The 12,051-nt window shown below is 33.5% G+C and overlaps 1 protein-coding gene across 1 annotated transcript in view; it reads right to left on the bottom strand.

Moving 5' to 3' along the window:
- The window catches only part of DMD (dystrophin), a 1,000,055-nt gene that overhangs the window by 234,789 nt on the left and 753,215 nt on the right, over window positions 1-12,051 (bottom strand). Inside the window, 1 exon segment of the mRNA XM_031557153.1 lies at window positions 9,814-10,003. Coding sequence (XP_031413013.1) covers window positions 9,814-10,003 — 190 coding nt within the window.

Raw genomic sequence — 12,051 nt, 5'->3', positions numbered from 1 at the left:
GTCTCCCAGCCACTCCTCCCCAAGCCTGTAATGTTGCCTGGGGCTGCTGTGTCAAAGTGCAGGACCCAGAACTTGGTCTTGTCTTGGTCTCTTCTACCTCCTCAAAGGAATTGTCCTATTTAGAAGTCTACTGAATGGTGTGAGATACATGGAGCTATAAGCTCTTCTTCAATCTTACAAAAAGGAGAAGCTTGTAGCATTTCTGAGAAGACATTTTTCTCATTACAATCCTAAAACCTTTTGTTAAGTATGCAGAACTTGGCTCTGAAAAGCATTTATGATTTTATTTCATTCTTTATTTTTAGTCTTTAAGGTGTCTGCTTTCTGAAATACTCAGGAAGATATCTGCCCTACGACAAAATTTATCCTCATTTATGCATACTGTATCTTTTATGCTTTCTATACTAAAATGTTAATAATCACAGCACAAACATTTCTATTTTCACCTGTCTTAGGAAGATATGCATCTGGTCTCATTAACCAAAGATTCTGTGCATGTCAGCTACATGTTTTTTATTGTGCAGTATTTTAATCATCAGATTAAAAAAAGAAAAAAAGAACATGTTAAAAACTACTGTTTTTTTTTGTACGGAGTTCTAATTGATTATTCACTTTTCAAATAAATGTGTTGCGAACAATGAGATCTAAATGAGAGAACAAAATGACAGATTGTACTGTGCCAGTGAGTACCAATGATTGCAGAAGATCAATTGGCAAAAATCTTCAAAGTTTTGCTAACCACTCAATTTTATTCTTTTCCCTTCAATTTGTTGGGTTACACTGAAACATGGCATAGGTTCAACACAGACCACAAGACAGCCCATCCATGCTCTCTTCATTGAATTTGGGGGATCTTGTTTTAGAAGGGCCTGCATAGGGATGTGATATACTAAGAAAATTACAAGGCCAGAAGAACATGAAGGAGTTTGGACCTGATTTATTGATTTTTTTTTTTCATTAACAACTGGAAACCATCCTATCTGTGATTCTCCATGCTCTCCTCTAATAATACAATGCAATCTCATACTTCATACTACAGAAGCTTTTTTACCTAATACATGTTTGAAAAATCTGTGTTTAGGGCTTGTAGGGTTTGAAGACTGATCTTTTATGTTGCTCGCAGGAAAAAAAAAGTGTTGATTTGCTTTCTCCCCAGGGAGGTGGTTGAGTCACCATCCGTGGATGCGTTTAAAAACCATTTGGATGTGGTGCTCAGGGACACGATTTAGCAGAGGGTTGTTAGAGTTAGGGTAGTATGGTTAGGTTGTGGTTGGACTTGATGATCTTTAAGGTCTTTTCCAACCTGAGCAATTCTATGATTATTTCTATTACAACACTGGCAACTACTAAGGCAATTACTATATTATCAAGTACAATCTTTAAGTTTCATGCAAGTCAATTTCACATGCTGTAAGACTTACTCAACACAAACCAGAGCACGACAGATGAGAAAGATGGGAAATTTGATCAAAAATATATATTATAGAATAAAACATATATATCTATATAGCCACACCCTAGGCAGTTAAATTACAATACTGTTTTTATTTAAGATGCTACTCTTACTGACTGATCTTTTGCAAAGTAGCTGTCTTCTGTAAAAAAATTCATGGAGTTCCAAGGACATCTGGAAGTTTCACTATCAAAAGAAGGGATGTGAAGAGTGATGTTCCTTGTTTGATATAATCTTTTACTACTTATTACAATACTGAACAGCTCATGCTTAAGTCCTGGTTTTATTCCCAAAGCTCAAAATATGTTTTGAGACAGCAATATTTAATGTAGTTATTAACTTATTAACTCTAAGAATTAAGAAAAAAGAGGCATGTGGGTTCTTGGGTTCTCCTGTTTTTTTGTTGTTGTTGTTGTTGTTGTTGTTGTTGTTTTTCCCCATTTTTAATGTTTATCTGAGGAGAATTAAGAGTAGATCTCATTTTTTCCTTCTTTGTTAATTCTTTATATAATTCAAATACATTTTAAGGACCATTCTGCTAGTGTGCTCAATATACTTTTTAAGAGAAAAACTGTAAGTCAAGTAATCATATGTTATTTAATACATTTGACAAACAGGATTTTTCTTCTAATTTAACAGTGATAGTACATGTAAATTAAAAATTAAATGAGAAATTTCTTTGTTCTTGTTTACAAGCACCAACAATATATGTGGGATTTCTGTCAATTAAGAGTTGATTATTTTCCCTAGGAATAGCTTGTAAGACTATAGCAAAGTAATTATTTTACCTGCTAAAGAAAAACAGCATTGATTAAAGTTTTACTCTAATTTCAGGGAAGTTCAGAGACAGAGATGCCAGAAGCAGCATAACATACACTGCTATCCACTAAGCTTCAGCTTCAATCCATTTTCTGTTTTTATAATAAAGACTACCCAAAGCAAACCAGTAAAAATGAAGCCTGACTGTAAAATAATGATAATGATAATAGCAACAATAATAAAGTGACAACATCTATGTCTCTGTTTTCATGTTGCTTTCCTAGCCACTCTGATATAGCCAGTTAAGAACAACAGCTGTGGCACTTTCTTCCCCACTGAGAATCAGCATCTAAAACTCCCTGCGAATTTATTCAGCTTTCCACTAACACAGCACCATAAAATAACTTTACATAGCTGCTTCATTTTTCAGCTTTCTTGATGGTATACCCTCTGTGCCTTGAAACCCCTTTTTTCCAAATCTTTTCCTATAACAGAGATCATCAAGATATAGAAACAACACTGAAATTGCTACTGTTATTTGAATCAAGCAAAATCAGTCTCAAAAGATAGCAAGAATACTGCTATATCAAAATTTTAAGATGCTGCTTGACCACATGCTGTGCTGTTAAGCAGTTTTTTTTAACAAGACTTACTTCTCAGAGAAGGAAAAAGACAGTACAGACCAGGAAGCCCAATGCAGATGACAAACTGTAGTAATATAAACAAACATAACTGAATTGATTTTCAGAATTGATCACTGGAATGCATTTGAAAGAATTACCCATTTGTGCATCTTATTTATTTTTTTAAACTTCAAGCTCCAAACATAATCTGTGCATAATGCATCTCACTGATTTTACCACTTTTAACTGTTTTTACAACATTATGTATTATATATTCTTTGAACCAATAATGTTCTTATCTCTATGCCTTTATATCAATACATTAATCATATTGTAGTTAAGAGGTAATACGTTAAACTACTTGGCCATTTATTCTACTGGAGTAATGCATCTATTGCATCTATCTATGGTTCATAAAATAAAAATGAAAAGTAACACCAGAGAACCTGACTGAATGTAGATATGATCCTTGTCTCGCTCTTCAGAAGCACATTTGTATACACACCTACACATTTTCAGTGCTACCTTATTTTGTGAACTACTTCTTTCCTCTCCATCCAATCCATTCCATTACAAATAGAGCTATTAACACAAAACACTATTTTGCTTTTCTCTTTTTTGTTGTTGTTGTTTGTTTGTTTGTTTTTAAACAAAATATACTATCCTACTAGCAAACTGGGAGCTTAAGTGAGTAGCCTTAACTAGAAGGACTGTAGGCTGCAAGAACTAGAACTATGCTAACAGTCCCTACTTCCTTTTCTGAAGATACCAATTCGAATAAACAGTGCCAAGGTAAATATCATTCAATAAAATATTATTTCAAGTATGTCACCTTTTGCATCTGGATGATGACTCCTGAGAAAATAATTATTTTAGATGTAAGTAATACATTAAGAGAAAAGCTCTTGGAGGCCAAAGGTTGTGGAATTTGATTCCATGCATAACAGAAGAAAACCCAAATTTAATTTATGGTGCTCTGAAAAATGCTTGTTCTAGTTTCATCTCTCACATTTAGCTTTCACCTTTCAGTCTGCCATCAGTTTCTAGTAATGAGTCATTTAAAAAAAATGTAATTCTTTTTATTCTCTGTGCTTCCTTCTCCCTCACTTCTTTTTATTATCTGTTTTTTCTCCTCACTCATTTATACAGATTATTCATGAACTTCTGGGAAACCATTACAGAATTATCTTATAAAACAGTAAGAAGAACTTTTATTTTCTTACTCTCTTATGACTTTTCCATTTATATATTTATGTAAAAATTAATTAGGCTGCAGAATGATTGACTGTATGACAGTGATTATACACAATCAGACCAGAGATCTCAAAAAATGCTTAAGACAGGAAGGCATCTCTGAAGGTCATTTGATCTAATCCCACTGCTCATGGCAGTGCTTCAAGCCATGTCCAGCTAGATTTTGTAGGCATTCAAGAATGGAGACAATACAAAGCCTCTGGATGACGTTTCATGATTTGACCACTCAGTGTGTTTTGTTTTTCCTTATGGAACCTCCAGTGTTTCAGATTGTGCCCACTGCCATTTGTCCTGTCACTGGGCACCACTGAGAAGAATCTGAATCCTTCTTATTCCCCTCTTCATAAGCTCCAGAGTCACTAAACATTAACTGGCCATGTTAAGGAGTAGGGAGTCTCCTTGCTGCTCAGGAGAGCTGTGACTATCAAAACTGAAACTGTTCATATGTTCATAGAGTTTTCATTTGATCAGTTTGATCTTTGCTTTTAACAGCAAATAAATGATTTTCCTCCACCAAATAATAAAATGAACACTAATTGACAAGGCATTTAAAAAATAGTATTATCTAAGTATTTCACAAAATCCATACCGTAACTTTTCACTTTGAGACAGCATTTTGCTCCATATCAGATTAGGCTGTCACAGCACTTGCGTAAGAAATATATTTAGGGATTTATCTTCTACTTCTGATGGAGTAGGATGTGTCTGACCATTGCTATTACATTTCCTATGGAGAAGACTATATTTCAGAATTGGTATCTGGCTGGTGTAATAGGTAAATATGGAGTATTAGATTTAAAAAAAGAAAAAAACATGAGTGAAGATGATCATGCTTGATTTTCAGTTTTCAGAGCATGATTTCAGGCAAAAGTGAATAAGTATCTCAGAATCTAGACTGGAAGCACTAGAAAATTAATTACTATCAAATAATTACTAATTAAGTCAACTGATCTGAATGAGAATGTTATAAATACTGTTCCCTATTAGTCATTATCTAATCTGTACACCACCTAATAAAATTAAGTGTGATGAGCAATCATAAGTAAGTTATATCGGAAATTGAGTTGCAAAATTTTATTCTCTTAAAATATCTGTTCTGCTTCTTAACAGAGTAGAGCGAGGAATGTATATCTACCTCAGCTTTGTACTTTTGAGAAAACAGCTGCTTGGGAATAGTAAGAATAGCCAAACATCTCTGAAGTATTGATAGAAACAGGAAAGGAAAAAAAACAACCCAAGCACACCAATAAAACTTTGCCTGAAGTTCATGTATCTTGTTTTAGGCACTGTGGAAAAATATTGTTACTGTTCATACTGCACACTTTTAAGTATAACTTACAGCACTACATATTTTTCTTATTATTAACACCAAAACTTCTGAATCTGATGGAAAACTATCTAGATCATAGGTCAAGTGAGCATGAAGGTGGTACACGTTCCAAGCCAAAACTATTAAGACTGCCTCATTTATCTTAAGCTGTCATACTTTTAGTCTTTATCAGTCAACACTGTAGATTACTTCAGATATATCCGCTAATCTGTAAACAGAATAGAAGCACACTCTAGTTACTGTTAAAATAGGTTTATGCGTAGTATTCTTTGTCAAATTTCAGTGATAAAATATATAAGTAAATTCATCTACAGACTTAATATAAAGTGACTGCATTCATAAAATAATAAGATAAATCCACACCGATTTAAAAATTACATCTAATATTTCATAACCTGCATAAAATGTCACATAGAATTATTTCTGTAAAGATGAACGGGAGGAGTAATTAACACAGTTGAGAATTTGCATCTCTTAGAAATATGAAAACGAAAAGGAAAATTCATTATTCTCATCTCTCCCTCATATTTATGTATCAAATAAGGCCTTGTAGGGACACATGATACATTTAAATTAGACAATATAAATCAGCACATAATCATTCACCTCTTTGAAGTAACTGGTTTGTATCCTTGAAAATCCTTCCAGAAAGTGTTCTGAGAGTGTGAATCACCTCAATTATTACATTGCAGTCAGTTCAGACAGATGATGCATAGAAATACAAGCTTACATAAGCAAACCAAGTATTTATAGTGCAACCATTTGATATAATATACACATTGTGTAATTAAATTGTGGTTATGTAAGCCTCACCTTCTCCCTCTGCTAATGAATGAAGTGGTGAGTATCAGGGGAAGATGAATCTTTATTAGTGACATTTGATCAAATTGTTTCTAATGTGTAAAGCAAAGGAAGCACTTGGAAATGAGAGATTTTCCCAGACAAACAATTCCTGCTGTGCTTTCTGAGCAGCAAAACATTATTTTCATAATAACAATGAGAATGTAAAGCAAAAAGATCACTAAGGGTAAGGCAAATATCTTTAGTGAGAAGGAGATAAAGCTACTACTGAACTCACAAATTTAGTTTTTCATTATTTGTAGGTAAAATTGTTCATCAAAGCACTGATTTACACCTATTACCTAAAAATTAATACAGAATTGTAACATCTCATCACACGTATTTTCACAGTCTTCATGTCCATGCAACTTCATAAAAAACAAGACTGCAAATCTAACTGCATATATAGCACTTAAGTGTAACTTCTATTAACTCCATAAGCCTAAGTAGTCAAGCTCTCTTTCAGAAGACTGGGAGATGGTGATCTTTAATCAGAAACTACCTTTTTTTTGTTTTGTACTTCTACGATCTGGACCTGGCCTACCAGGTGAGAGAAAAAAAACAAAGCTGATTTCATGTGGAAAACCAAGAGTCAATTGGAAAAATGCAACCGTAGCTAAAAGCAGTTCAAGCCTTTCCTACACTGGGGCAGGGCACAAGGAAGACACCTGCTGGGCAGCTCTCTGGGCCTGTTTGGATACATATAAGCATGTATATTCACAGACATATCTCCAATGGCACAGACAGCAGTATGGCTACAAATCTTGTTCCTCACAGGATCTTTTTGCAATGATCATCATAATATACTCTCTGCTGTTTTGGACCAAATTCTTTCTCTAATTACTTAATTCTCCTGTTTTTTTTTTGTTTGTTTGTTTTGTTTTTTGTTTTTTGTTTTTTTTTTTTGTAGTTTTCTGCTTCTCTTCTTGATTCAATGAGTTATCTACATACAAAAGTAAAAATTCCCACTCAATATCCTGGCTTGGACAATTCCTGGCTTCGTACTGTGTCGCCCTATGTGGTCTCTATTATAAATACAGGGATACTGTTGCCATTTACTCAAATATCAAATCATTTAAGGTTAACTCTCCTGCACCTAAAGCATTTACTGATACTGAAGTCCCTATTCTAATAAGACAACCGATGAAATATGATGCTCTAATTACTAATAGCACACAGTAGTGAAAAGATGCATCCTTCTAAATTAATTGTAGTTAATTACTATGTTCTAAATAAGTGATTTAATGAAATGGAAATGCAAATCTTGAATGGCCACTTTACTGCAGTTCTTGAAAAAATACAGGAAGAAATAATCTTTCTTGATTAAGACTTCTAAACAAAGCAGTATTCTATTTACTTAAACAGAATACTCCTCATTCCAGTAGAAAAAAAGGAATTTTTCATCTACTTGAGGCAGGGAAAAAAAAATAAAACAAGACAATTCTACTAGCTATTAGAAAGATAGCAATCAGACTCCATTCAGGAGAAGGGCATTTGAAAACCACTTCTGCTTGTGAATTATGAGATTTCTTCAGGAGGCTTAAGAGTGACATAAAGAGGCTGACAAAAACCGAGATAGGCAGATAACACAGGAAGAAAACCAGGTCCATCTAACAGATGCAGATCAGTATGAAGATACAAAGAATTTAAAAAACCACCACTGTCAAAATATTTGCTCTTTTAATCACCAATTCTAACCCGAAGTCCATATGTTTTCTGCTACATCTGGACACGTGCATATGAATCTTTGAGAGAGAAAAGACAGTAGAACTGCTGTTTCTTTTTTTTTTTTTTTCCCTTCTCAGCATACTAATATTTCTTTACAGATATATATTTTTTCCTGTACAGCCATGGTTAGTGAACAGAAAGATTTCAGCTTTTTAGAAATGAAATGGCAGCTGCAATGTAGTTTTTATCTTTCTTTCTTTAGAAGACTTGATAATTACATACCAAAAATTGGGAAAGAAAAAAACAAAATTTTTGTCTTATATCTCAACGTAAGAGCATAAAACAGAAAAAAAGCTTACAGTCCAAAGCAATTGTTTACATGATGGAATTTTAACTATTTTTATTTTTTTTTATTTTTGAGAGGAAGGACTTGTACACATTTATTTTTCCTTTTGTCTATGGATGTGGACATTACCTATATGGAAATTAAAAAAAAAAAAGTTATTAGATGGAACTTTAGTTATTAGATGAATAAACAGGTCTACAAAGCTCCATTATATTCAAGAATGAAACTTTGACCTAAATTTTTAGGAATCTCTTTTTTTGACCAATAATCCATTTTTCAATGATCAGATGGGAAAAACAAAGAAAAAACTTTGGCAAATACCTGCTAATTCCATTGTTTCAATACCAGCAAACCTAATCTACACAATATAAAAAGACAGCTTGTACCGAAGAGTAATTGCTCTCTGGGTTCATGCCAACTGAAGTCAGAAACAAATGGAGACTTCAGATGTATTATTATAAAGAAAACTCACTATTAAAAATGGTTCAGACCTTGCTTCTGTACAGCACCACAACTGTAGGTTCGAAACTCTAGCATAATAGAATTTAGCCGCAGTTCAGTCATAGAGTTAAAACCATGGGTTAATACAATAGTGCCAAAAGAAGGTAGTAATACTTCCATTTAATACGCATATAACCACTTCTAAGTATGATTTTTCACATTATGTTTTTCAGAAATAAACCAAAAAACAGAGTCTTCACTGACTGGAATATCAGGTTTGGAATGCACTGTCAACATAAAAATAATTTATTTTGTTTGATAGGATCCTGCCTTCTCAAACAGCCAGTTAACCTCATATTTAAGACATCTAAGAACTCATGCAGACATACACACATTCCTCTCAATAATAATGAGGACAGTATAACGAAAGTATAACAACAAATCCCGAAGAGCACCATCTCACCATTTATTCTTCTTTCTCCTCTGAATTCTCTCAAACACCAAATACAACATTTGCCCTCTTTATTAAGATTTTTGGTTCTCAGAGAACAACTCTCTGTAAACTGTCCACTCTCTATGGCAATTTTTATTATTATCTCTTTTTGTTATTGTCACAGAAAATGGTGACAATAATTAGCCAAACACCTGATTAACATTTTACATGTTTGAAAGTAATGGATGAAAACTAATTCAGTTAAGCTACACAGAATAGATTTAGAACTATTCATGTAATCTCTATAAATATCAGACATGCTTAACAAACTCTCATCTCTGTCATTTGCTCAGTTCAAGACTGTAACTTAGCAGAGTAATTCATTTTTATTAGATAAAAAACTAAACTAAGCACCCACTTCAACAAAGTTTCCTTTCTGATCTGTACTTCAAGACACCACTTCAAATTCAATATATGCTGAAAGATGTCAGACAGAATCAGTGTAACTGACCTTAGATCTCTGCAACAAAGCAACACTGAAGGGTTAGTAGCAGTCAGATTTTTTTTTTTTTTTCCAGTACAGTTTTGATTTTGTTGAGTAGCTGCACACACTGGGGGAAAAAAATGCCTGTTAGACATGCCTCTGAACTGAAGTACCTGACTTACCTGCCACTGTTTCATGAGCTCCCGAACCATCTGGGGATCTTCTAGTGTCTTTTCCTTGCGTGTGGCATCCTGCAGGACATTAGCAGTTGTTTCAGCTTCCGTAAGCCATGCAAGGAACTTTTCAAGATCCAGGTAGAATTCCTGCAACATCAGTAGGGCTGATTCCAGTGCAGCTTCACGTTCACTAACCCTGTGCAATACAAAAAGTCAAATGCAGCACACACAGGAAAAAACAAGCATCAAATATTAAATCAAAAATATAACAAAGACACACTGTGCATATTTCACTTATGAATCAAGGTAAGTGTTTGCAGATACGTTAGTTACAGTGATATACTTGTACTGTGCTTTTGGCAGGTAGAGGTTGTTCGTGTTTTCTTTTTAAATCTTTTCTTCTTAGAAGAAATAACTAAAACCCAAGGAAATAGCTACTTTGTTGTTTGAAAAAATCATACCTGAAAAATACACAATATAAAAAAAAACACCCTACTGTTTTTATAAAAGAATGTTTTCTTATTTGTCATTAGGAGTTCTGTAGCGAAGCCTATTTATTTTTAGAAAGCACAAAATAGTTCCTGGCCTCTGAACAGTGTGATGAATTTAATTATTAGTTTTTAAGGCTTGAAGCCTGTGGAAATTGCTTTCAACAGCTTATGCTCTAATAACACTAGAAAGGTGCTACTGTCTTTTAATTTTTAAAAAATATTAATGAGATATGAATTGCAAAATCTCTATCAGTTATGTGATAAAAGAGAGTTTTTAAATGCAAAGACAATACTATCTTTGGTGAGAATCTAAGCTGTAAACTGGACAAGTAATCCAAAAGCCCCAGCAATTTTGATGCTTACAAATCTTTTCGTGTATTTGTGTTGTATCAGCATTAGTGTGGATTGTAGGCATCCTACATGGATGGATTAGATACACTGGATCCTACCAAGATTTTACATTAAACTTAATCTAAATAAGGGTTTAGAGAAGAGAAAAAGTATAATATACTATTCATTACTATGAGTTTGTCAAGGCTATTTTGCCACTGTATTACATGTCTATTTGTACAGTATGATCACTGAGTACTTTTTGAAGCCCAAAAAGCACTTAGTAAAACTGCATGTAATTTATACTACTTCATGTGGAATGAATGCAATTTGATACACACCAATATTTAGTCCACATATACGGTGATCTGGGTATTTCTAGATAGATTTGTAACGTAGTTACAGTTGTTTAGGTAGACACTAAGATGCAAGATATAAAACTTATAAAGTGGCAATTCATCATAACTTTATCAGATGGGACTGAGAAATTCTTAAGCTTTAATCTCTATTTGAAATTGTGCTTTCTTGTCCTGCAGAGACAGTAAACTCCAAGAACTAATATTATCATACTAGAAGCTACTGTATTAGCTAATGTTAGAAAATAAAAATAAAAATTGAGACGAGATTTGCCAGGTGTCACTAAGAAGATGTTTTTCTAACAAACATATATGTAAGATGCAACAGAAAACGTAAGAACAGAAAAATTCAGTCAGTCGAATTACAGAAGAGGACAATCATTTCATTTCATTTAGACAAGCAAACCACACTAAGAGACAATTTCACAATAGCTACCTCATTTCTGCCATATTTTTCATCCTTCATGATCTTAAGTCATTCTTCTCAAACATCTTGTGAGAAAAGTAATTTATTCTTGGATTTTATTTTATTCAAAAACCGAGAAAGCTATTGAATGTCCCATCTCTCTTCAAGCTACAAAGTCATTCACAGATAGTTTAAAACTTAGACGCTGACTGGACTTTGATCTCAGATTCACTTGTCACCAACTACAAGAATTGTCTACATAAGAACTATCTTCCAGCCTGGTACAACATAGCATGTATTAGAATACGTCCCCAGGGGCCTCTTAAGATGAGAGAGAAATACAGCTTTAGAATAATGGAAGACATCTCTTGCTCAAATTTATTTTCCACGTATATGAAGCAGGCTTGTGCTTAAGCCACTATTCACATTCGTAACAACTGCTATTTAAAAAGTCTGATCTTTTATTAAACTAAAAACATAATTTCATAGATATCATAGCTATCTACACCAAAATACATTAAACAGAATAAACACTGAAAAAAAAAAAAGCAATAAGATCCACAAAATCTTTTACCTGGAATATGCTGACTGTACCTATCTATTAATAATCTTTAATTCAAAAATAGCATCCCATTTGTTTAATAGAAATCAGAAATTGAGT

The sequence above is a fragment of the Meleagris gallopavo genome, chromosome 1 (assembly GCF_000146605.3).
Source record: "Meleagris gallopavo isolate NT-WF06-2002-E0010 breed Aviagen turkey brand Nicholas breeding stock chromosome 1, Turkey_5.1, whole genome shotgun sequence".
Classification (NCBI taxonomy): Eukaryota; Metazoa; Chordata; class Aves; order Galliformes; family Phasianidae; genus Meleagris; species Meleagris gallopavo.
Note: the sequence above shows the minus strand (reverse complement) of the source record. Positions and strands in the feature narration are given on the sequence as shown.